Source organism: Corvus kubaryi, unplaced genomic scaffold, assembly GCF_017639235.1.
Source record: "Corvus kubaryi isolate FWS band 111438036 unplaced genomic scaffold, C.kubaryi_AGA036_p1.0 65362, whole genome shotgun sequence".
NCBI lineage: Eukaryota > Metazoa > Chordata > Aves > Passeriformes > Corvidae > Corvus > Corvus kubaryi.
The window spans coordinates 1-26,341 of NW_024581943.1; the positions used below are offsets into that span (position 1 = coordinate 1).

The 26,341-nt window shown below is 41.3% G+C and overlaps 3 protein-coding genes across 10 annotated transcripts in view; 2 read left to right on the top strand and 1 right to left on the bottom strand.

Moving 5' to 3' along the window:
* Positions 1 to 745: 745 nt before the first annotated feature.
* LOC121673348 (krev interaction trapped protein 1-like) lies at positions 746 to 6,303 on the top strand (the record flags this gene model as incomplete). The annotated part of the gene is made up of 4 exons (XM_042046581.1): positions 746 to 870; positions 3,473 to 3,679; positions 3,986 to 4,102; positions 4,555 to 6,303. Coding segments are annotated over 4 exons (518 nt in total), but the record flags the coding sequence as incomplete, so codon positions are not given.
* A 2,371-nt stretch (positions 6,304 to 8,674) lies between these two features.
* LOC121673350 (lanosterol 14-alpha demethylase-like) lies at positions 8,675 to 20,382 on the top strand. Its single transcript, XM_042046591.1, has 10 exons — positions 8,675 to 8,903; positions 9,823 to 9,921; positions 10,927 to 11,103; positions 14,548 to 14,674; positions 15,743 to 15,917; positions 16,099 to 16,218; positions 16,683 to 16,878; positions 17,477 to 17,572; positions 18,469 to 18,637; positions 19,303 to 20,382. Exons 1-10 carry the CDS (start codon positions 8,730 to 8,732, stop codon positions 19,479 to 19,481), a joined length of 1,512 nt encoding a protein of 503 aa, XP_041902525.1. The 5' UTR covers positions 8,675 to 8,729; the 3' UTR covers positions 19,482 to 20,382.
* Positions 20,383 to 20,778: 396 nt separating this feature from the next.
* Positions 20,779 to 26,341, bottom strand: part of LOC121673349 (A-kinase anchor protein 9-like) — a 107,063-nt gene continuing 101,500 nt past the window's right edge. For 7 of the 8 annotated variants that reach the window (XM_042046588.1, XM_042046587.1, XM_042046585.1 and 4 more), the window contains 6 exons: positions 25,802 to 26,002; positions 25,170 to 25,402; positions 24,109 to 24,194; positions 23,304 to 23,424; positions 22,029 to 22,168; positions 20,779 to 21,378 (listed from right to left, as the gene is read on the bottom strand). In XM_042046588.1, coding sequence (XP_041902522.1) covers positions 21,335 to 21,378; positions 22,029 to 22,168; positions 23,304 to 23,424; positions 24,109 to 24,194; positions 25,170 to 25,402; positions 25,802 to 26,002 — 825 coding nt within the window. In that variant the 3' untranslated portion in view covers positions 20,779 to 21,334. The remainder of the gene's footprint in view (positions 21,379 to 22,028; positions 22,169 to 23,303; positions 23,425 to 24,108; positions 24,195 to 25,169; positions 25,403 to 25,801; positions 26,003 to 26,341) is intronic. The other variant, XM_042046584.1, reaches the window with a different exon arrangement.

Here is a 26,341-nt window from a genome sequence, read left to right on the forward strand (position 1 = left end):
GGGGGGGTTTGTCTATTCTTAAGTGTGGATCACAGAGGCGGTCACAATTTTAAGTGGCTTAAAGAATTGTCCATATTCAAACTGGCCAGCTGATAGGTTCTGTTAGATCACAGAGGAAGCTGTAAGCACCTGTTTGCAAGAACATCACTTCCAGGACTATGCTTGCTAACCCATGACAACAGTTTAAATAGATTACATCGTTAGGTCTTGAGAGTGTCTTATTGTACATAAAAGCAAACTAGTAAAGGTTTGCATTCTTCCTTTTAGAGTTTTTTGTTTCCACATTTTGGGTTTTTTAAAAAAGGCAGTTGATGTAAGTAGCTTCTCTTTCATGTCCTGTAATATGTAATGTGGAAATTAATTGGGCTGAGTCCTTGGTAGTGCTGACTACAGGAGTGGAGGGAAGAGTATCTACAGTCTGTTATATTTTCTAAGTGTGTGATATGCTGATGTAAATGGCATTTTGTATATAATTTTGGCTTCCAAACTGGAATTCACCAAACTGCCCTCTAACCAAGTACGAGTCGTGTGTTCTGCTGGCATTTCTTCTCCATGCCATGCTCATGATGTGTGACACAGAGCGTGTAATGTAAAGCTGGATCTTCATTAACTGAGAATTGCACTGTATGTTAGGAAACCATCTCATCTGATGAGGCAAGATAGAGTAGGAGCTGACTGTCTAGCTCAATATGTGACTTGAAGGTACACTGTGGCAGACGTTGTTCTTTTTTCTTACTTTGTTTAGTGAAGAAAACCTTTGTTCTTCTTTGTTTTTCTCTTAGTGAAGAAAACCTTAAATCTATTGTACCAATAACTAAACTAAAAAGTAAAGCTCCTCATTGGACAAACAGGATACTTCATGAATACAAGGTGAGATAAATAAGCAGGTAAATCGTGTTCTTAAGCACTTTTGACTGTTTGGTTGTCAATTAATGAACAGAAATACTGGTATAAAAAGCTAAAAATGTGTATGTTCTGAATTTTTGGGATGGGTTGTTGGAGTGTATTTCTTGTACAGTTACAGATGATCTCTTTGTTAGAAGTAAATATATTTGTTATCTGTTTATTTACCTTCAGTGTTAGCTGTGTATTGGGCACACTTCCAATTTAGGCATAGATGTGAAAAAATCTACTGATTTAAATTTTCTTGTCTGCTCGTAGGAATAGATCCACCAAGTCCTTTTTGTCAGTGTAACTTGTATCTTAGGGATCTGGTAGTGCTGCTGATGTGCATGTGTCTTGGTTTGAAAGACAGGTGTCTGCTAAGGAAGGCAGGAGCCTCCCTTGGAATGGCAGATGCGACCCCCCCTTCCCTCCGAGTTACTATAATTTTGAAATCAAGGGGCTTTTAGGCAAAGATGTGGGAAATAGGAATAACAGTTCTTTACTATTATATATCTATATGTGTATAACCAGTCAAACAAACAACAATAACCATGGCAGTAACAGCGAACAATCACAAACCCAGTCCCAGCCTTCTCGGCTGTCGGGCCCTTTTCCCTCGGGTGCAGTTCCGCTCGCAGCCGGCAGGGGCGCTGGCGGCTCCCGGTGAGCAGGGCAGGTGCGATGGTTCCCCCGCGGCTGCAGGGGGCGCTCCGGAGCGAGCTCGGGGAGCACGCGGCACCGGTGCCCTGGGATCCCGGGAAGGGATGGGACAAAGGCTTCACAAACCCCTGGGCAGCTGATCCCGGTGTCCGGCCGGACTCTCGGGAACAGCAGGTTGGAGCTGCAGGGCCGAGCACAAATCCCGGGTGGCAGACGAGATGTATCCAAACTGCGGAGCTGCGCTGGGAACCCCCCGGAGGTCTGGGCAGGCAGGGCGAGCAGGGCTACAACGCAGCGGAGGCTCAAAGCAGTGGCGGGGGCAGGGTGGCCATGGCCCGGCTCCCAGCGGGGCAGGGAAGGTGGGCTTGGGATCCCGGGGTTTCTCTGGCAGAAAGAAAAGCAGCCGATGAAACAGCCTCCCTCTCCCTCCAAACGGGGACCAACTGCCCACACACCCAGGTAAAACGAAAGAGTAGCCAGATGCCCCCACGCCCGTAGCCAGCTCTTTTGTTTTCCTTAAGCCACAGTAATTTCTCCCCCTGGCGACACATATGGGGAAAATTCCTTTAACAGAAAAAATAAAACCAGGAGAACTCCTAACACCCCAACAGCATGTGCACACACACCCACACAAACTCTTTTGATTAGAGCAGTTAACTGAGCAAAATTTTTAAATGTGGACTTGGGCTGCTTGTGTAAAAATGCATCTAACTGAGGGCTGTGGGTCCCAAATGAGGTCAGATTAAATTTGTGATCTTCACAAGTAACTGAGGAAAAAGTGAAGTGTGTCAGAAGGAGAACAGCATCAGCTGATGTGCATCACTAAAGGTAGCTGCCAGGAAACGCTGCAGAGGTACCCAGGGAATGTTTTCAAGCCTTGCCCCTCTTTTTGAGATAAGATTACTCAATCATAAACTTCTTTTGATGCCCACACCTTTTTTGTCAGAAATTAGCAGGTCGTTCCTATTCTTTCTAATAGAGATGGAGGAGGAGGTGATGGTGGTCTAAGACTATGGTGTAGCAAAGTTGTCTCTACTCTGTCATCAAATTATATGTAAGAATGAGTATAGCTTTCTTGACTTCTGCTTTTGGGACATTATTTTGCGGTGTGGGGCATGGGGGAAGGGGAAAGCAGTTGCAATCTTTTGTTCTGAAGATTTTACATGTTAGAAATGGCTGTGTAGAATTGAGGTAAGCTTTAATGCAGGGTGTGGATCTGGAGAGGCTGATCCTGTCTAGCATACCCACAGTCATGGCCCCATAACTGTTGAAGATTTGTGTTCTCCCTCGTGTCTGTGCCTTCTGGTCTTGTCCACAGCCCAACCAATTTTTTAGTTGTTAGAGTGGCTGGTATCAGTCTGGTTTGAGGAGCACTCCAGCAATAGTTTGTTCTGACTGCTGTACTCTACTGAAGAGGAAGGAACAGAAACCTGTCTCATTCTGAATGAAGGCTCCACTAATGAAAAGAGATCTGCACCTCTCTTTTGCTTAGAAAGGAAAAAACAATCTGTTTTTGAAAGGAGGTACTTGCTCATCTTACCATGTTTCACTGGATTGGACCCCTTAAAGGAGGAAGAATACTTAGTTTTAAGGATTGTGATGCATTTAGTGTCAGATGGGTGCATAGCTGCTGATCCCAAGTCCCAGTTAGTTCTGAGAGAGGCAAAGCTGTGGGGCGCTTCAGAGGTTTTGTGTCTCTGCTCAGATTTCTGAGGCTCATACAGGTGTCTGGGTTTTGCCTCAGTCTCTTCCAGCACTTGAGCCTTTCCATGGCTCTAAGGTTTAATTCAGCTGTAGGAAGATGACTGATGGGAAAGCACTTTGGAAATATGCTTTTAGTAGGGATTGCACTGAACAGTGGATTTTCTTCAAACAATCACAACTGTTTGGAAGGACTTGTTGATTGCGATTATTTCTTTATTTATAGAATCTCAGCACCAGTGAAGGTGTCAGCAAGGAGATGCATCACCTTCAGCGCATGTTCTTGCAGAATTGCTGGGAAATTCCTACTTATGGAGCAGCTTTTTTCACAGGACAGATATTCACCAAAGCAAGTTCAAGTAGCCATAAAGTCATCAAAGTGTATGTAGGAGTAAATGTAAAAGGGTTGCACCTTCTCAACATGGAAACAAAGGTCAGCTTAAGTGAACTGCCAGTGATAACTGTAAAACTTAATTCTCTTCTCTTAAAATCTTTGTACTAGAAGTAATTTCACATCCAACCGTTTAGTTAAACTTGACTGAAAATTTCCAAGATTTTAAGACCTTCGTAAGTCACTAACAAAGTCTTGCATTTTTTCACTTTACTACTTTATGAACTACAACTGCATTGTGGAACGTAGTGGTTTAAGTCTGAATCCTGTCTTTGTGAATGAAGCGAAGTTCAGTTTGCAAGTATGGAGGATATTTTCTGAGTGACCGTTTCCTACATTTGATCACAGGCTTTACTCCTCAGCCTAAAGTACGGTTGCTTTATGTGGCAGTTGGGAGATGGAGATACGTGTTTTCAAATCCACAGTCTGGAAAACAAAATGAGCTTTATTGTGCATACCAAACAGGTAAGCACTATCATTTTTCATCCTTTATGTTCAATTATTTTTTTCCTAAATTAGATAGGCAAGCCTCTTTTCCCTTGGGGCTGACGCCCCTTGCACAGTATAAAAGAAGCCCAAGCCAAGCCCACACAAAAATTATTTTAAAACTTTATTATTAATATTTCAGAATGTTTTCTTAGCATGTGAAGCCTTCATAATTCAAAATACATAAAATGCATCTATAATCATTAGGATAAACCTTTTGTTTAATTGAAACCGTTTCTTGCATATGCCCAATCCCTCATTCTCTAAGATTAATTCCAAATATAATGAGAATCACAGAGCTGGAGCCAGTAACTTTGTGATCGAAAGTAATGGAGTTTGAGATTGGATAAAGCTGAGAATTGCTTTTGTCATGTACTTGATTGTCATAGTTCTGAAATGCTGATGGAATTTAATTGCATCCCTTTACCCAGGCAGGACTCGTTGTAAAACTCCTGATGAAATTAAATGGCCAGCTAATGCCAAGTGAAAGAAACGAGTGATGGAAATGAACAATAGTTACGAGATGGCACCTGATGGCTGAGCAAAAAAGAACTTGTCCCTCCTCGTAACAGGACTTCCACGTACCTGAATTTTACACAACAGAAAAGTCAATTTGTACAGTTTTTTTAACTTTGTACAGAAGCTGCATGGTTTATTTTTTTAAAAAAACTATACTACATATCTATTATTTTTATAAGTATTTTTGTGTTTCATATATTAACTATTGTAGGGCTTGAGGTTAACCAATAAAGCTAATGAAATGTAAATGGTTTACCGAGGTTGACGAGCATGAATCCAGTAAAGCTTTTGTTCCCAGAGAAATAGGGGACTACCAGTGCCATTAAGCAAGTCTCAGTTAACCTATTTACCTTTCATGTCCTTGCGTGGAACATCAAGGAGATGGTATATGTTGCAGTATTTTGTAGACACCCTGTATTTTTAAGATACTATTGATACATATGCTTAAAAGACCAGTTAGATCAGTTAGACCTTTGAGCAACTACTTTTGATAAACTCTTTGTTTTTTATTTGGTTTCTGACAAACATTTTAGCTCGCTTTATTTTTACTCTTAACTTTCTCCTACTTTGTATTCATATTTATTCTAAAATATTGCATGAGGATGCCAAAAGGGAAATACTTTAAATCATTCAGAAGCCATATTGAATGTTTAGCATGCTTGTTTTTTAAAATGGATTTTTACTTTTGCTGTGCAATATAAAATGTGTGTATGGAGGAGAGGGAGATACGGATTTACAGATGAACTTTACTCAGAGGACTTCAGAAAGTTTAATAAATTCTACCCTGGATTGCAACATGTATGCAGTAACAAAAACTCATACAGGAGGTACTAAGTTATTTCTCTTAAATTAATTTTCCTACCGATTACTTACTTCAGTTTCTTCAGGCTAAAAGCAGTGCAGGATGCAGGAATAATGATGGCAAGGGAAGTCAGATACAGTTTGTAAGCATTCTGCCTGCTCTTTGTAGAGTCAGGATTGGGGCTCAACAAGTTGGGTGCCAAGTGTAAGGTGGGATCCTATGCAGTCTGAAACGTATCTTGTACATTAAAATAGTATCTGTAACACAAATCTTTGAAGTTTGTGGTTGTATTTCAGGGTTTTAAGTGCACTTGACTATTTCTTCCGTGTAAACTGCATGCTAAAACAGTGTGCAATATTTTGTAAAAAAAAGCTTTTTTAAAAAAATAAAAATTAGCACTTGCCTCTAAGTTTTCAAAGAAAAGCTAAAATGAATGTGAAGAACTGCGCTGTTGTATAGTAATTTTACTCATACCTTACTAGTAAGTGCAGTTTAAGAAATTAAAGTAGTAAGCTGTTAAAAACGTGAACAGGAGACTTGTATTTTGTATTCTTGTTAGCAAGCTGTACTTTTCTACTTCACAGGTCTAAATAACAGTAAATTTTCATGGATTGTTATACTTTATTTAAGGTAAATAATGCAACAGTCAGGTCCTTCATCGTGCATCCCTGCTATCACTTGGCACAGCTATCAGAAATATATTTCTCTACATAGCACTTTCTTAGAAAACTAGAGGAAAATGTTAAGAAGGTGTGTCAGTTGCCTATTTAACTATACTATCAATATGCCTTATTGCTGTATAGTCCTTTCTGCTAAATTCTTATTTATTACTACCTAATAAATGGTTTGCAACAAGTCACATTTGGTGTTTCTATTTTTCGTAGCCAGCATGAAAGTGCCATCAAATGTTACACCAAGCAGGTGTTATTACCAGAGAGCAGGCTTGTCTTTGTAAGGTATGTTAGAAGAGCATCAGAGAGGACCAGAGGGAGAGTGCCATGGTGCCTCTGAATTAAGGTGGTGCACCTCAGAAACTGCTCAGGAATTCACCAGGTAAACTTGAAACTGTTCATCATGGGAAAGCAGAGGTTTGCAGATATTGCATATCAGTATAGCCACTGAGTAGCAAGAGCCCAGCTCTGCAGTCCCAGAGGCTTCTGGCACCTGGGTATGTAGGAGCTTGTGCCACCCTGCTGTGGCAAGGCAGGTGTGTGCACTCCTTTCATCTGGAAGTGGGGAAATGAAAAACAGGAACAGAGAGAAATCCAACACTGCTGAGACAGACCATTAGTAACAAGCCTCATACCACTACCAAACCAAAAAAGTGGGAACCAGCTGCAATATGGGCAAAGCTGACACTTGTGCCTTTGTAAGCATGAGATGCCCAGCTCACCACCTACAGTCCATCTAACAAGCACTTTCTTAAAAAGCAAGAACCTGTACAGCTGACAAAAGCAAAGATTTAAGAGTAGAACACTCAGCCAGGCCCTGTAAGGCAAAAGAGTAACCGAGAACTTAAAACTGTGAAAAACAGGCACGATTTTACCAAGTGGCATAACTGACCCCCCTACCCCAGTGAGCAGCTTGTGCAAGAGGGAAGCCTGAGGGGATGGCCTGCTGCTGCTGCTGCTGCTGCTGCTTAGTGCAGGGAGCAATTGCTCCAGGGTGCACTGTCAGCTTACAGCTAGATGCAGCTTAAAGCTGGGCTGTGAGTGAAAAAAGAGATACAGGTTCAACAGAAACAACATACATGGTCTGCAAAAGCTGTGCTTTACCTTAAAGAATTGTTATTAATATAGGATAAAGATTAAAAAATTATTACTATTCTGTATAAATTTAAATATAATTAATAATTACATAAAAATGAAATGAAACTTTTCATATATAGGTAATTAATCTAGAAATCCTGTCTCTTGGAAGAAAAGGACTGACACTATTGCCACCAAAAATGTATTTACTTTGTAAATTGACAGTACAGAATGTCAATCATAACCCGCTATCTCTCATGTCTTTCGAAAGAGTTGTCAGAGCTTGTAAATATGAAGTAACTCTTTGTCAATCACTGCACTGATTAATGTCCTTTGGCATTGAAAAGTGTTGAAACTTAGAGCTTGCAGGCAACAAATTAAAAACTTTCCTAGAGCCCATAGCTGGCATGAAGAGTTTGAAGGTACTCAACAGTGATTCCATGCACATCTCAGCATTCACAAGCATTGTCTGCTACCTCCCCTCATCTAGTAACACTCAGCACACGTGAGACCTTGATACAAGGTTTACCAGAGGATATTACACACTTTAAGAAACAACAAGAATGTTCAAACAGTAACAAGCTTATGTTTTTGCCTGTGTACCTTTTCTAGTTGACAAAAGTACTCGGAACTGATGACAACAATAGATGTTGTCAACAAATAAGTCAAATTTCAGATGAAGTAGGGAATTTCAGAGAATTTAGGTTTCTGAACTTTGCAAAAATTTATTTAAAAGCATTACAGATAATCTTTGCAAGTGTACCCTGTTGAAATGTCTCATTGTATGTAATGACCAACCTGGCTTCCTGCTAGTACTCCCTGGACTCACACATTTAAACTTTTCTTTACGTAGAAACTGACTGAACAAACACTGCATTTAAAAGACCTACCCAAACCAGAAATCTCCGGAAATGCATTGATACATTCCTGTTGAATTAAAAAACTATATGGATAACAAGCTGACTTTGGCTGTGATGAGCTTTCTTAGTTTCCCAATGCAGCTCTGTGCACTATTTGATCTTAAACCCTTAGGTCTTAGTGGAAACTCACTTCAGAAACAACACCCGGATTTTCTCACATTAAACATTTGGAGCATCTGGAATTAAACACAAACAAGCCGTCCTCGTTCTCCGCGTGCTGTGCAGCCTCACTAACCAGCGCCCTGGGCTGTCAGCGGGGGCGCCGGCAGTGATGCCCGAGGCACGGCTCACCGTCGTCGGCCTCATTTCCCGGAGACCCACGTTCTCCGGCTGTTCGAGGACACGCAGCATTGCAAACACCCCGTCGCCGAGCGCCGCGGCGCCGCCGGCGGTCAGGCCGAGCCCTCGGGCGGCCGGGCCCGGCCCCCGCCCGCCGCCCGCCCAATGGCGTGGGCCGCAGCCCGGCCGATGCCGTCACCCCGCGCAGCGCGGCCGCGGGTTGGCTCCGGCAGCGGGAATCGTCACATGGGCAGAGATCAGCCCAGCGCCGGGAACCGTCACATGGGCTCGGATCAGCCCGGCCCATCGCACCGCCCTGCCCCGCGGAGCCACGGCGGATGGCGGCGGGCGCCGAGAAGATGCTGAACCTCATGGATGTCGGCGGGTCCCTGCTGGAGCGGGTGGCTGTCGGCAACCCGCTCTCCCTGGTGCTGGCCGCCTCCGCCTTCGCGCTCAGCCTCGGCTACCTGTTCCAGCTGGGGTACCGGCGACACCTCGGCTCCGACCAGAAGGTGAGCGCCGGGGGCGGCGGGGCCGGGCGGAGGCCCGGCGGGCTCCGCCGCTGTCCCGCTGAGGGACGGTGCCCGCGGGCCGGCGGAGCCGGGCGCTCTCGCTGCAGGGCGCGGGCGGGCCGGGAGCAGCCTCGGGACAGCCCCCGGGAGCGCAGGGGGAGCGGCGCTGCATCCCGGGCGTGTGGGAGCGGGCCCCGGCGGGCGAGCGGCGTTTCCAGCAGCCGCTCTGAGCGCGGCTTCTTGAGAGAGCTGCGCCGGCTTCGCCCTCGGCCGGCCGGTTGGTACCGCGGGAAGGAGAGGCGCGCAGGGCTTGCGGAGCCGAAAGGCGTTCCCGGTACTTTCATGGATGGAGCTTCAAAGAAGGCGCCTGCTTATGTATGAAACCCAGTGCTAACCTGAAGTTGCTTTTGGGGGGCTGTTTAACAAATCTTCCACCACTGTTTCATTTCTGACTGCCTTCTTTTCAGTTGCCGTATCTTTGTGCTTTACATTCAGAGGCAGCGTAGGAAAGAATCTTACTCATATTCACTTTATTTTAACCCTTGCTGCTTTTAAATGTAGTTCTATCTGAACAACTGAATATTTTTTAAAGGTTGGCCTTTTCACAAAAGAGTTTAAACAAACATATATAAAACTTCCTTTGTGTTTAGTTTTCATGTAAATAGACACGATTTTATTACTTTTTGTCACTGGCACATGCCAGGGAAGTGGTCACAGCACCAAGCCTGGCAGAGTTCAAGCAGCATTTGGACAACTCTCTCAGGCACATGGTGTGACCCTTGGAGGTGGTCCTGTGCAGGGCCAGGAGTTGGACTTCGATCCTTGTGGGTCCCTTCCAGCTCAGGATATTCTATTAGTCCATGATTCCATGATAATCTCTGAAGAAAATTCAGTAATTATTTTTCTCTTTCTTCTACAGAACTACCCACCTTTTATTTCGTCAGGCATCCCTTTCCTTGGTCATGCAATCGCATTTGGAAAAAGTCCCATTGAATTTTTGGAAAATGCTTATGACAAGGTATGTTTTCCCACATGACTGGATGAGCATATATAAAAATACTTTTGTGTATCTGTTAAGTTCTCTTTCTGGAGCCTGTTTAAAATCAGTTCATTCTCATTTACCACCTCAAATATGGAATGGAGTGTGCACAGTAGGCTCTGTGATCTTCAGGTCTCTTCATGTACCAGTAGTGTTTTCTGAGCTCTCTCTTGTGATTCAAATGTCAAAAATATGCTTGTGCATTTGGGTAATGCTCATAGCTGCATCACAAATTAATTAAAAAGCCATTTTCATGACATTATTTCTTGCTGTAATTGGTAACTTTTAATCACATCCTTTACCAGTCTGTGACCAGGCTGGAATGTAGCTGACCACCTCCATAGGCAACTTGATGAATTTTAAGGCCTCTCTGATGTTAAAAGAGCTGGTGGATAAAACCTCAGTAGTTTTTATACTGTAACAGCCCAGAAGAAATTAACTAAATCAGTAGAGCCTTAGTTCCAATTAAGTTAGGTTTATCAAGCTGCTTCACATTGTCTAAAACTATCTAGAGTTATAAGCTTAAATCTTAGCTTGATTAGCTTAGAGAAAGCCAGGTCCGGTGCATGAAGGTCTGCTGGAGACTACTTTTAAACTTCCAAGTCTTATTTGCCCCTAATTACCTATGCATAACTCCAAATCCAGAATTTTTCGAGACAGTGTTTGTAGATTACTGGAGTCAATATATGCTGCAATCTCACTGCTAATTTTTTTTAGTGTGACTGATCTTTTATTTATGTTTTCTAAAATAATTGGTTTTAAAATGTGCACATTCACATGTGTTCATTATAACATTAGATATCACTGGTATGTACATTGAGAACAGAATTTAAATATGGTTTTAAATATTTTTGTCTTTATTAAATCTCTGGATACTTAGGAGAAAATGTAATTTATGAAAGACTGTATATAGAGATAGGGATTTAATGATTTGTGTTCTTATTTAAAGGAAATTCTGGGGTTTTTTTTTATTCTCTCTCTTAGTACGGACCTGTGTTCAGTTTCACTATGGTTGGCAAGACATTCACATACTTACTGGGTAGTGATGCTGCTGCTCTACTCTTCAACAGTAAAAACGAAGATTTGAATGCGGAGGATGTGTACTCTCGGTTAACTACGCCAGTTTTTGGCAGGGGAGTTGCCTATGACGTCCCTAATGCGGTTTGTATTTTAAATACCAGATGAGTAGAAAAGCAGTGCAGTTTGAATGCTGAGTAGGCAGCCCTGAGCTCTTGGCTCTGTCTGATGGGGTTGTGTTCATATGCAACTGTGGCATATTGCAGTAGGGAAATAGTCTGATCTGGCTAATCAAGACTGAGCATGTTCAGGTTGCTTTCTTTACCACCTGGCCATTTGTCACTCTGGATGTTATCCTTTGTTCTTGAAACCATCTAATCTCATCATAGAGGAAAAACTAGTGAGTCACTTTTTTCTTCCCTTGCACCATGCCACTGACTGCAGCTCATTCTTCCCTTCCAAACAACTTCAGGCCTTTCTTCTGAGAAAGCCTCAGGAGTGATAACTTTATTTTTGCCATGCCAAATCTAAACATGGGAGTAATCATTTAACAGTTTGAACCACAAGGTTTGTCTTGCTCAGACAGAAATCATTCTGTATGTGTTTGCAGAATAGTCTGCATGGCAGCAGAGGGGCTGTGTCATGTGGCGTTGTATCCAAGCTAAGCATTGGCTGCTTTCTTGTTTGGGAGGGTGGCCTGTCATGTCAGACCCTCAAACTGCAGAAGCCAGCTTTTCTGTGGCCCCACTTGCTCCACTGGCACACTGTGTTCAGTGCATGTTAGGGCAGAGTAGTTGGGTGGAAAAAACAGCACTGTGGTATACTTTATTTTTGGATTTTCGGTTTTGGCCTCATTTTGTTTGTATAAATGTCCGACATTTGACTAGTGTCTGTGACCCATCAATTTCTTTGCCTCCTTAGCATGCCTCTTCATTCATGCCAGCCTACGTGCTGTGGTTGTTGCCTATTAATGATGTGGGTTAGGGACAGTAATCACTACTCTCTTTGCCTCCACACTGGCATTTTGCCATGATCCACAGAAAATATGCATGTTGTTCTTACCCTGTTCTTTTGAAATTCTCATACACAGCTAACTACCTACAACTTGCTACTTTCTAAATAGGTAAAGGAGAACTTGGTTGTCTCCTCCTTTGTCAGGAAGTACTAAATTGTGGATAGGCAGTTTGGGGGGTAGATTCTTTTCCACTTCATGGATTTGCATGGCTCCTCTCATCCCTATGAGAATGAAACCAGCAGGACTGCAGCCTGGACAACAAGTAGGAGATCATTTCTTGTGTCCTAGGAGATCTCTTCCATAAGTGGGGCCATTCTAACAGACCTGTTTCTACTAGTTCAGATAGTCGGAGGCCTTCCTCAAAATGTCAGGGATGGAGTTGTCAATCACTTTTGCAGCTGCTGGAGTGCGGAGGGTGCATGATTCTCTGCAATACATCTCATGTTCTTCTCTGGTATATACTAACTTCAGAAAAGTCTGTGAATCACAGACTGCTAAATTGGCCAGATTTTCACTGTGTTATGCTTCTTCTGTGGATCCTGACTGTCATGGGATGTCTGCTTGAAACTTAAAGGTCACGATTTGCTCTTAATTCTGTGAAAGTTTGCCCACTTATTACAGCTGCTTCGACTTCTGCTTGCATGCTCTTCAGTTTGTGGATGGATTTGAATGTCTGTCTTCATGCAAGAACTAGTTCTTTGATGGGATCTAATCTCATCCATCAGTTTTATAGAACTTTCTGTAAGCTCCTTGGAAATGGGCATTTCTTACAACCATATACTTCAGGCACATAGGGATGATTAAAGCCTACCTTATTGGCCCATCATATACAGCTTTTTTTTTGCTTTTTACTGAAATGAGGTATTTTTCTAGAGTTACCCTAGGCTTTCTTTTTCCCTGGAGTGTGCTTGAGCTCTGCTTTAGTCAAGAGATTAATCTTCTCATATTACTCAGTAAGCTTTGGATGTCTGTGGATATGTCTACTTAATTCATACCTGTGATACCAGAAGGACTTCTTTCTTATTATCTCTGCAGATTCAGGCTCCTCAGAAAATTCCTTTTTTTTCCCAAAAATTACTCTTTTTCCACAGCAAGGAGATGCAGGGAGTTTGCCACTGACATTTAAATTATCTCTGGCACTGGTTATCTCTAGTTTCCCTCTATGAAGCTAGCACGTCCAGTTGTGGCCAGAACATGTTCTGCTAGAGGTGAGGTGGTTTTTTTGCATAGTGTCATCACCACAATTTCATTTCAGACATCTAATGAGAAGGCATTTAGAGAGCCATGGAAAATTTCATTGGCATTCTACAATTGATGGGTCATCCTGAAGTTTCTTGTGAGATCCCCTTCTCTCTGCTTAGGCTGCTAAGTATCTCTTCATTTTGACCATGACTTTCAGTCACATGTTTAGAAGAACCACTCCTTATTCTTCAAAATGAGTAACTTGCTTATTTACCAGTGATTCTGGTAATTGTTAATATCCATAGTCAATATATCAGCTCATACTCACTCTCTGTCTCCTTCCCCCAAGCCTCTTGCAGATAGTTCTTTGTTGAGAGGAGCTGAAGTTGCAGAGGGTGTGTTCACTCCCATGTGCCATTCTTGTCTCCATCAAGCTGGAGCCTGGCTAGTATGTTGCAAGGGGAAATGTGCTTGTCTCTTTGCTCTATGGCATGTGTGTCCTCTGACAGACTTCTGGGGTCCTCACTGCATTCTCAAAACAGAAGCTTCTAGGGAAGTAGCCTTTTATTCTGTATCTTACATGCAGAGCCCTTGGTGGGAAGAGTTTTTGATGTATCACACTCATGGTACAGTGCAGAGCTGTAGGACAGATGTCTCATTCATAATTAGGGCTTAAAAATCAAATGAGTAATTTTCTGAGTCAATGTTCTGTCAATGCAGTGAATGCTTCTCATCTAATGAAGGGCTTTTCACCAGTAGGTTTATTAGCTATGAATCTATACAGAGAAAAAGAGGAAGAGGTGAGAAGGGTGTGAAACTCTCTACTTTCCTAGGACACAGTTTGCCTCCTGCTTCTGTGTCTGACCTCCTGGGCAGTGAGATCAGAGGGCTCTGTAAAAGAAAGGGTCATCTCTAGTCCAGTGGTCCTTGCAACTGAGAGAACAGAGGAGAGGGAGAGAAAGCAAGGAGGCTGCATAGCAGGGAACACGGGCTAAATCCAGACTTTGCAAAGATGGGGCTGGTTAAGTTTGTGATTATATATCTAAAGGGCATTCCATCATTCAACTTTGCATGCATCTTGTATCTTCAGGGATAAAGCTTAATGAAGATACTAAAATAGTCTTTTTGTTTGGTACTGCAAAAGGGAGAACTGCAGCTCCTTTGAGCTATTATTTTACTTGGATGTTTCTGAACTATTGCTTGAAAGACAAAGAAGGTGAAAAACAGAGTATTAACAGTTAGTTAGAACTGAGTATCTGCTGTACCCTGCAGTCCTAATCATAATCCCTATTTACTTCTGGATGGTCTTATAGTACAAATTCTAATAAGCTTTAATTACATTAATATGATGATCCTTGTACTGATTGCTTTTTCTGTCTTGGTTCTTTTAGATATTTTTGGAACAGAAGAAGATGCTCAAAACTGGGCTAAACATTGCCCAGTTTAGACAGCATGTATCTGTGATTGAAGAAGAAACAAAGGAGTATTTCAAAGCATGGGGAGAGAGTGGAGAGAAAAGTAAGCAAGATCAAATGCATTTTTCCTCCAATTTTCTGGGAAGTAATTAAGACCAATGCAGTACATTTTTGTAAAACATGTACTGGAATATTAAAGAAACTAAAATTACATAGGTAAAAGTGTACTGAACATCAGAAGAAAGAAAATACGGATTTTTTTAAAATCAAACGTAAGGCTATTGGAGAACAAAGCTGCTCAGAAAATCACTGAAAGGAATGAAGGACTGTCTTGGTTTTGGTTTCTTAATGGGCTCATAGTGCACCTGTTGTGCACATTTTGGATGTGTCAGCTCAGTGTAACCACTTCCAAGTCCCTGGGAAAAGCTGCTGCTCTGACACCCTAGAGAGCCTGTGCTGAAGATCTTGGCTCTGAGAGTTTCTACAGTGAAAAACTGCATCTTTGAAGCTGATATGGTTACGTTAGTGACCAAAGTGAAATAGTTATTTTCCCTCATTCCCAGCTTGCCCATCATCGTTACAAGCTCACAGTTGCATAGCAGTGCTAAATATTATTTTAAAATACATATTTATATTTAAATGCATAAAATTTATATAATACATATCACACTTTAATATGTTATTTTGAATTTATTTGATTTATATGTAATATAGTTAATAATATGGTAATATATAAATTGATGTTTAAGTGTCTAAGTACTGCTATATAAAAATAATTCAGTGAGCAGGAAAACTGGTTTCCCACGGATTTGGAATTCAGGGTTAAATCTTTGTATGGCTTATATTTATTAAGGATTGAGCTTGTGATGCATTGCTTGCTTTGGAAGAATTACTAACTCTGCTACCAAAATTTCTAGAAAGAAATACCTTAGAAAAAAGGTATCAGTGATCTAATTAAAAAGGTGTTTGAAGAGACATCTGATGAGACACATAGAAATTGTAAATTGGATTCTTTATTCTCCTAGTAAAACTATCCAAAACTCTATTTTAAATTATTAATCTGTGTCCAGTTACTTATTTTTTACTTACACAAAATAAAAATTATAACCTGTAAAACATAACATGTCACCTGAGATGCATCTTCAGTAATGTTTTTCAAATCTTTCCTCAGACCTGTTTGAAGCCCTTTCAGAACTGATCATTTTGACAGCAAGTCATTGCTTACACGGGAAGGAAATCCGAGGCTTGCTGAATGAGAAGGTGGCTCAGCTGTACGCCGACCTGGATGGGGGTTTCACTCACGCTGCCTGGCTCCTGCCAGGCTGGCTGCCTCTGCCGAGCTTCAGGTACTAGCAATAACAGAGGAAGCAACTCAAGCATTTTATCTAAACTTCACTGTTGTTTGGATTTTGCCCCCCATCCCCACCATTTCTTGTTCGTAAGCTATTCTAGACATCCCAATAAATCCTCATAAGCATTCTGTGTTACTTTGTATAAAGTTGCTAATGGAAGTGTTTTGAATCACAGGCGTCGAGATCGAGCGCACAGAGAAATAAAGAATATTTTCTACAAGGTTATCCAGAAACGTCGGGAGTCTGAGGAAAAGGAGGATGACATGCTCCAAACTCTACTTGATGCTTCATACAAGTAAGCCAAGAGTTTGAAGACTTGTTTGAAGATTTACTTTAGCTTTGAGCTCTTTAGTCAAAACTATCTACCAGAACCCAAGAAACACTCCTTCACGTTCTGAATTGGTTTTGTTGCATGCAGTTTGTCCTAGCTGTATTCTTAAAAACAGGTTTAAAACTTCACTTGTCAATGGTTATTCCGATTTCTGAGATTTTCATCGGTGGTCGTGAGGTGGCTGAGGTTGCTTCCTTTCTGTTTGCTGGCTGTTGGGGAATGATTTTCTTTAAGGCTCCTAAAGAGTCTCTCTCCCTCTATTCTCCCTTCTCCCTACCCTTAGATCTTTTGCCTCTCTGTTTACAGTAGGCAGTGAGAGAAGGAGTGAGTACATTAGAAGAAATGGTAAATGCTGCTGTATAAATAGCAATGCTCAATAACTGGAAATGTGACCAAACGAAGCTCTGACTTGGCTCCCTTTGCCGCAGGGACGGCCGTGCGCTGACGGACGATGAGATTGCGGGAATGCTGATCGGGCTGCTGCTGGCAGGGCAGCACACGTCCTCCACCACCAGCGCCTGGCTCGGCTTCTTCCTCGCCAGAGACAAATCCATCCAGGAACAGTGCTATGCAGAACAGAAAGCAGTGTGTGGGGATGACTTGCCACCCTTAACTTACGACCAGGTTTGTATCTTACGTTAGTCCTCAGGGGTATTTTTATACTTTTAGATGCTTATTTAAAAAAAAAGATCATCAGACATGAAACGCAGTCACAGTCACATGCTTTGTGTTAAAGTAATCATTAGCACAGTCATTCTGTGGTAATGCTGTTTGCCAGTACATTTCCTCTTCTCTTCCTGTCCAAGTAAATTTTCACCTTGATACTGTTTTTTTAATCAGTGTTCATTAGGGAAAGTGCAGCTCCTATGTTTATTTAATAAATGATAGTTCTGTAGAAGAGAAAGATCCTCATATTCCCACTGAGGAAAGCAATGCAGTGTGACCTTGTTCTTTAATTAGGCAACAGTAAATACTCATGAGACAGATCACTAAGACACTAGTTGTATTCAATTGCACTGGTCAGTGATTTTTTTCCTTCTTAATCAAATCAAATGGAAAAAAAGAAATTATCAGTGTAGTTTAATAAAAGTACATGTAAATATGTCCTGCTTACTCTTTGATTTTTTAAAAACATTCGTTTTTAAACAGTATAAAATAGCATTTTGTTTGTATTGAATAAACACAGCTATATTTTGATATATCATTTTCTCTATATTTTCAGCTCAAGGATCTAAGTTTGCTGGATCGCTGTCTAAAAGAAACTTTAAGGCTTAGACCTCCTATAATGACCATGATGAGAATGGCCAGGACTCCCCAGGTGAGGAACTTTTTGAAGCTAATTTCACTGCAGCAGCACAGGCCAGATCAGAGGTATCTCGGCTGGCAGAAGGAAACACAAGTGAGCAGTGTTTGCTGGCAGGGAGGAAAGCTGATGGCAGTCTGGGGTTCTGTCAGTGGTAGTGTAGCCAGCATTGAGGAAAGCAATTAATGCCTTGAACTTGGTATTTGTTACCTCCATCTAGAATTGTGTCCAGCTTTGGACCCCTGCAGCCCCCTGCAAGCAAGAGACTGATGGAAGTGCAACAAGCTGAGGGCCACCCGGATGGGAGGGCGCTGCAGCCTTTGTGGTGAGAGGCTGAGGGAACAGGGACGGTTCAGTCTGGAGAAGAGCAGGCTCTGGGACCTAGGAACAGCCATGTGCAGTTTTCTTCAGCAAAACTGACCCTTCTTGTAGCTACCAGTCTTATTTGAGCTTAGTTTGGTGCCAGCATTTAAAGCCTTTTTGTTTGCCAGGTATTTTTAATTGCTGTCATGGAAAAATTTGGCACACATTTAATACAAGCTAGGTAAATCCAAAAGAAAACTCGCTCTTTGTACAAATACAGTACCGTGTCAAAAAATGAAAATTTTTTTTTAACTATGTCCCTTGAATGACAAAGGCTTTCAATAAATTTTAAGTTCTTTTTTTTTTTTATTAAACCTCCTTCTGTAGAATTGCCAGCTTTATTAAAGCAGCTGGAAGGTTCCTGCAACTGCTTGAGCACTGTGTCCTGTATAAGTAAGAGAGAAGAAAATGCTAGGTTATTAATTTTAAATGCACTTGGCCAAAATCTCCTGAAATGTAAGCCTTGTGATGTAACACCTCAGGTAACACTTTAAAAAGAAAAATGGAGCCATTTTGTCATGTGTGGGGTCTTGTGTCTTCTCTTGTAGACTGTTGCTGGATACAATATTCCCCCTGGCCATCAAGTTTGTGTATCTCCCACTGTTAACCACAGACTCAGAGACTCCTGGAATGACGCTCTAGACTTCAAACCTGACCGGTATCTCCAAGATAACCCAGCAGCTGGAGAGAAGTTTGCATACATTCCCTTTGGTGCTGGTGAGTAAGAGAATGCAGCACCTTCCTGAGTGAGGCTGTGCTGAGGTGGCTCACACCAGCCATCTCCTACAGCACCTCTCCACGCTGCAGCATCTGAGGACAGATTTTTTTTTTTTTTACATTTCTGCCTGAAAGGTTTCTTACTTGAAAGTGAAAGTGCTGTGAAAATAATTAATAGTTCTGCATTACTCATAGCTGTATATATCTCTCACAACAGGAATCAAAACATCTTTAGGTTAGTGTGAGTGATGTTTGACTCACATCTTTTCAAGTCAAGGATAAACTTGGTAATAAAAGTTCAGCTGAAGGCAGAGCAAAAGTCTGCAGAGTCCCAACTTCCAGAACAGTTTGCAAATATTGCTGATGGAGTTAGAGTTGATCTCATTTCTCAGTGTTGCAAATGCTTCTTTGCTGATACATAAATTAATGCTTTCTAGTGGGGACAGAACAGCACAATCTCATTCCACTTACTCATCCGTTTTATGCAGTGACAACTTAGAAAAATAAGACTTGGATGGAGTTATAGAATGGGGTATGTGCAACACCAGAGTCTCAGATTGATGAGAAAGGGGCAGCTACTGTCCACATGAAATTTCTAAAGTTAGCTGATTGTCAAAGGCAATCCAATAAAATATTCTAACTGTGTTTTATGACTTTCCTTCTAGGCCGTCATCGCTGCATTGGAGAAAACTTTGCTTATGTTCAAATTAAGACTATTTGGTCTACTTTGCTTCGTTTGTATGAATTTGATCTCGTCAATGACTATTTTCCAACTATAAATTATACAACAATGATACACACACCTAATAACCCTGTTATCAGATACAAGAGGCGGTCTCTGTAAACTCTGGTGCTAAAACCTTACTTATTTAAGTGTATGAACTAACAGACTTTTGAATAAAATTGTGACAGAATGAGTGGCAATGGAAGCTGATGCATCTACTGTTAGGAAAGCAACAGTAGTCTACCGAATGGAAAAGTTATGCATCTATTTTGTTTGCCCACACTATTTACTGCTGCTGTGTATAACTGCTTGTTCTACAATTTTCTCATTCCATTTTTAAAGGAAAAGTGTCTTTTCTATTGATGTAACACTTTTAAGGTGCATGCCAGATCTTTAATGAAGAAAAAAGTCATTTCTACAAGTGGAACTCCTTGCTTATGAAAAATAATTGAAGATTAGTTTTCCCAGATAACCAAGGGGCAAGGCTGCCTACCTTGCCTCTGTACCCAATTACAGCAAACCCATCAGGGAACAGGCACCACAGGGGACTGCACGTGGTGGTGCCTTTCCTTTGGCATTTATGATTCTGTTCCAAGCAAGTGCGCGATGGTCTTGGCTGATTTAAGAAAATGTTACTGTACAGCTAAGTGTAGGCAGAGTTCAAAATGTTCACAGGTAATTCTTTTCAAGAATGAGCCATTTAACTGTCTAATTTGAAGTAGTTGTAAAATGCTTATGTTCAGAAAGCAATGAGTAATTCTCTAAAAAATTTTGAAAATGGTGATCTCTGGAAGCTTGATGTAAAGTGTGAAAGTAACAATATGAACATACCAACAACATGAATTTTGTAAATAATATGTTTGTGTGTAAAAAGGTCACAAATTAAGTGAAATAGCTGAATGTTGTCTGGGTTTGTACTGACTCATGCAGGATTGTTAAATAGTGTTTGGTTCAAGAGTGCTGATGATAAATGGTAATGAGCTCTGGCTCACAGGAATTTTGAATTAAATTTATAAACAAACCTCTTGGGGAAGTTTCCTGTGCTCAACCCTGTCACTTCTTTTTGAAAACGTTTCATCAGTAAATTTGTAACTCTTGGAGTGGGTCATGCCCCCTTCAGCAGTGCTCAGTGTAACAAGGGCTTCCTCCAGTCTTTCCTGGTCTAAATTCAGTGTAACTGTTGTAAAACCTTGTGTTTGTATCAGTCAGGGCAGGTGGCTGGGATCTTCCCTCCCAGCTCTGTCAGATGTGACCAGGGTCTGCAGAAGCCAGGCTTGTCCCTGTCCCTCTCTCTGATAGCAGTGCTTTGGAATCTGTAAAAAGTAAAGCTGCAGTCACTACAAACAGGAGGAAGGCAGGAGCTCCCAGGCAGGAGCAACCTGTTCTGTGTGAATAAGGGAGCAGTTCTTGAACACAGTTAGAAGCATGAAGTCATGTTTATTTCAGTACTTTGACAAAATACCCATAAAATTCAAAACTTCTACCATTACAAAAATAGGTCTCTACAAGTGATATTTTGTCTGCACTGCCAGTAGCAAATATTACGAGAGTCAATGTAACTTCAGTAGCCTTGCCAGAAAAAGTGCAAGTAAACTTTGCTGAATGTAGCTCAATTTAATTAATACACAAGTTTCATCTTTGCACCCTTTTGATAAATAACACACCTCATAAGTTAATCATTTAAATTAGCATTCCACAAATATACATGTAATTTAACTGTGGGGGTTTTTGTTTTGGGTTTGGGGGGATTTTTTTTGTTCACTTTTTTTTTTTTTTTTCATAAACACAAAGTGCCTACATACATAAATCCCAGTCTGTGTGGGTGTGCCAGGATGGAACTGTATACAATCGTATAGCTGTGTTCATATTGGTCCCACAATATACACATTATACAAAAGCACAGAAAGAGCACAGATTTACAGAAGGCAATCTGTTAGCATCACTGCCAGTGATGGAGATGTTGAAGGGTATTATTATCTTCTTATACCCATGTGCAACTGAGTGTATGAAGTCGAACCTGTAAGATGGAGAAAAATTCTCATCAGGATTACTTAGAACAAGTAGGTACATTCAGCTGAATAAGCATGAAAGATTTTGCATGGGAAATCATAGAACAGGGACTTCTAAAGATCAAATCTTTTAAGAATAAAACTTCCTCAATGATGAGGAAGACTTCAACACAAAGCTTCAAAACTCAAGTTTGACAAATTTCATCCCATTGTTCTGACAATTTTCTTGAGGTATTCCTCTTACAGGAATTGCCATTATCTATGGGACAAATTGACTGTAACTTCTGTAATCGAAGTGGTAGGAGAAGAAATTCCTCTTCCATGTCCCAATCTTCTGGGTACAATTTTTTCCATGTAACTTAAACTCTTAGCAAGATGCCAACTGAATGCTTGCTGCGCATTTATTAGAGATCAGGGAAGTAAAGTGTTCCCAATAATCTCAAAATCTATAATTAAAGCATGCTTGTATCTCTTTTGAAAGAATTTTACAGTCTTCTTTTAATTGAGTTTTTTTGCTACAGCTCAGAAATGCCTCTTGTTTAAGGCTGAAAATTGATAAAATTGAAGTTGTTTGTTATGTATCTCAGAGAACCAGCACCCACTTGGCAGTGGGCCCTGTGCTCCCCAGGGATGCTGGGGAGGGTGCCTGAGCCCCTACCTGACTGCACGCTGCCCAGCCGCTTCTGCAGTGCCTCCAGGCGATTGATGTAATCTGTCAGAGCCCTCTCGGGATCGTAGTTCTGCAGCTGAGGACAGGCGAAGGAGACTGGGTTTAAATCAGCATGCATCCCGGGGAACCTAGGGGCAGAACAACACACACCATTTCAAAAAGGGCAACTACAAGTAAAAATATCAGCCACACAGCAAAATACTGTAGGTAGGGATACCTCATGGCCTGCATGTTCCTTAGCTTACCCATGTGGTAGCCAGCACATCAAACCCATTTAACCTCCCTGCCACTTAACTGTCCAAGCCAGAGAAACCACTCTTCCCACTTGCCTTCTCTTTCTACTGCACAGGATTTGTTGCTGCATTTTTTCGAGATGAAGACTGAGCAGAAAATTCCTAGTGTGATTGCAGCAGAAGCCACTGTAGATTGAAGTCTGGTTTTCTATTAAGAAGCTTGTGTCAACAAGCACTGCTATCTCTATAGGATTCTGCCTCTCCTCATTACTCTCTAAGTAAAAGTAACAGTGGCTAAAATAGATTAGAAGTTTTTTCCATGTAAACTAAGATAATACAAATATTGAGGTGGTTTACATGAAAATGAAACCCAAAAATGGCTAGAATTTGATATTCAGTGAAGATCTGAGCTCACAACTTCGTATTAGCTCATCAAAGGCTGATGGCACTCATAAAAATGTTGCCCTTGATGAAAAATACCTGGTTTCACTGGCATCTGCCTCACTGATGAATCTGGTATCACAGCTTAGGCTCGCCAACCAGAAGGGCTTAAACAAGAAAAAGCAACGGAGCTACCAAGCAGCTTCCACCCACACTCTGGCCATGACACCACGCAATTGTTGCCAGCCCATAGTAATGGGTGAACCTCGGCCACAGTGGGCAGCCCTGCTTTCCCTTCCCTTGGCTGAGAGCCCTCTCCACACCACACTGCCCCAGCCAGCAGGGCAGGCAGGGTCACTCAGTCACAAAGCCCAGGCTCTGCAGGTGCAGGAAGGCACAGCTCCATCCCGCGATCTCTGCCAGTTCCGAGAGCGCGACGGGAATCAGTGTGAGGGGTGTGCGAGCTTTGGGCTCAAGCACCTGATGAGTAATCACACACTGAATGCCTGAGGCATCATTTTTTACCTATTCTTACCAAAAAAGGTAAATCTTACAGCATCAAAGGTTACAAACCTTAGCAGTCAACACTGACACTTTCAGTTAGCTAAACAGTGCCTGAAAGAGAATAGTAAAAAAACCCCAAACGTACTTATGTTGAAAGTTTAGAGGAGATCTAGGAGACTCCATGCCTGACCTGGATCTATAGGAATGCCTCTGTTCTCCATAAAGATCCATGCCACCAGAGAATGAATCAGGCCGTAATTCATTACCTAGAAATATAAAAAGCAGTGTCTTGAAACCAAAAGCTTTTGCACTTCACTGGGCATCTCAAAAATGAGTTTTCTGTTTGCGTATCACAAAAATGGCATTTAACAAGTGTAGACCACTTTTAGACCCTCAGGGAAAAGCAGAAGTGAAATCCTGGCCTCACTGACGTCAGTGAGAAAACTCTCACAGACTGAGCAAAGGTTTTAGTGCAGACCTAAATAGCCAGTAAATAATAAAGAAGCTTCTGATTCTCCTTAGACTCCTACAAAAAAGCAAACAGAAAACTGTCATTTCCCAGACATAAACCTGTAATAAAAGAATGACAAGCTTTTGTTCTAAGAAAAAGACCACGGTGCAGATCTCCTACAAAAACTTCAATGACGCAGCTAAAATTGCTTTCATGAATGCACTCCATAGCGAAAAAACTTCCATATTTTTTTAAATACCACCCACAATGGAGCAAAACAAAACTGAAGAGAACACAAATAGCTTAGTGTCTATGCTGAGAATGGAAACTGAGAAATAAGCTAATCCAAACAATTACAGCGAAAGAAAGAGGGAACAGCCCCCATTCATTCCACATGAGGACAATACAAATTAAAACCCATCTCCATTAGGCAGTGACTTGCAAGTAAGGTGTGACTTGCTAATACCATTTTTTCAGTCATTACTAGACTGTGACTTACCTGTGTTCTGGCTAAAGACATCCCTATTGATAGTCAGAATACCAGAACCTGTAACTCTGTGCCATCGACGAACCAGGAACTTCATTCTGCATTTCAAATTAAAAAAACCAAAAAACAAACAGCTTCAGGATAAATGAAATAGTCTCATAAAAGTAACCTGCTTCTTTTATTCTAGAATGTATAAGAATTTCTTGACCAGCAAGCAAAATTAACAGATGGGCGTCTAAAACCTGAGTATCAAATACAAAACATCCTTTTGCACATCCCTAAGCAAGACCATCTTTTGTCCAAACCTGCTTTCAGCTTCACCTGTGCAATTCCAGAGGTGCTGTATAAGTCCAAGTGGACAGTAAATGGCTCAAGCACCCAAGCAACAGCACACCAGCATTTTAAAACCATACTAAATATACTTTCTTTACCCTGTCACAGCCCCAAAACTGCAACTGCAGAGCACTGTGAGTAAAAATCTCACAACAGGTACATGAATAGTTCATTGAATTTATACTACACACAAGGCTCAGAACAATAGCAAGCAGAAGTGCTTGGGGGTTCAAACCTTTGTGAAGGTTTGTAGCAACATGGCAGTACAAAGCAGTAATAAACTTTACTTTTTTTCCTCACCAATTCCTGCTCATCCTTAGTCTTGTGAAATTCAAAGGACTACCTAGATGGAGAAAACTAATTCCTAAATCTGTATTATACTTGTATGTATGAATTTAATCTTTAAAGGAAATTAAGCTGCAGAAAAAAACCTTTGTAACTAAGTGCAATCCTTAGAATTGCTCATAATTTTTTTTTAATAATATGACTTTACACAGCACACTCCACCCGTGCTTATCAAACACTGAGCCCTTTTCAACTACAATAAGGCTGCTTATTCCTATTACAGATTTTATCTACACTCTGCTCATCTTGTCACTCTACTGTATTCATGACTACCAAAAATACACCATTTAAACAGGATGGAATATGACAATTTCTAGATTTCACTAGAGAGCTAGAAAAGTATATATTAAACTGCATAGTCATTTCTGTTTGAAATGTAACTTTCTCCAGTTTACCTTGAAATTGCAATGGACACCCTGACTGCAGAGCGAAATCGTGTAAAACCCTTTGAATGATGTGTGATGATTTCAAGGTCTGTGTAGGAAGGCTGTCCCCCCATCCGTGCTATGAGGGCCAGCGTGGCTTCTTCACACTCCTGGAATCCTCCTAGTAACAGCAGCAAGTATTTTTTCTGATAGATGAGAGCTTTCCGAAAGCTCTCTGCTCGAAGGTATTTGCCATAAATTCTCTGCAACAAAAGAAAATGAAAAAAGCCCCATAAGCTCCACGAATCACTACAGTTCCAAGACTTCTGACATCGTTACTTCTCTAGCATTTCTGTGATTATTCATTTGTCACTATCATGGCGAAGACTGTGCTGCTGCTCTCTCTTGCTGAATGCAGCTTCTTATATTGAGGTTCACCTAAACATCAAGAAATGGAGCACACATAAAAGGACAACATAGGTGCTTACATGTCATTCTTGGATAGAAAAAATAATAGTCAGGTATCTGAGGATGAAAATTTTAAAACTGAATTAGTATCTGTTTACGCAGAATAAAGCAGAGCGAACACAATGAAAAATAGGCCCATATCAAAATTTAAAAAGCAGCTGTAGTTAATACGTGGGGAAAAAAAATCTTCCTACCCTTAAAACAGCATTTTCAGTATCTGATCCCAGTTCTCTGAGGAAAGCCTCACTCCTGAGCTCTGCTCTTAGCTTGGAGAGTTCTGCATCAGCTTGTTTCAAAGATTTCTGCAGCGACAGCCTTTCTCTGTTCCACATTTCCTTCTCAGAGGCAACAAGAGTATCAATATTAACTCCAACATCTGATGAATGCCTAGAAGACTGAAGACAAAGGAAACTGAATTTGAATGACTTGGATGATTTGGAAAAGCTTAAGCTGTGTCATCCTAGTCATTGGCTTGGTGGAGAGCTCATAAAATTAATGAGAAAAACTACCCATTGGTTGGATCTGAGGCCACCCTTGCGCTCTGACACCTCAAAAGCAGTGACTTTAGGAGCCTGATCAATGTCCCAGAAAGATACAGCTTCTGCAAAAAATACTGCCCTCAAGTGGATCATATTAGCTTAACGATCTTGAAGCTATCTGGATCTATTAGCTGCTTACCACGGTGACAAGATACAGATAAAAAAGAAAGGCACAAGGCATTTAAAAGAAAAGAG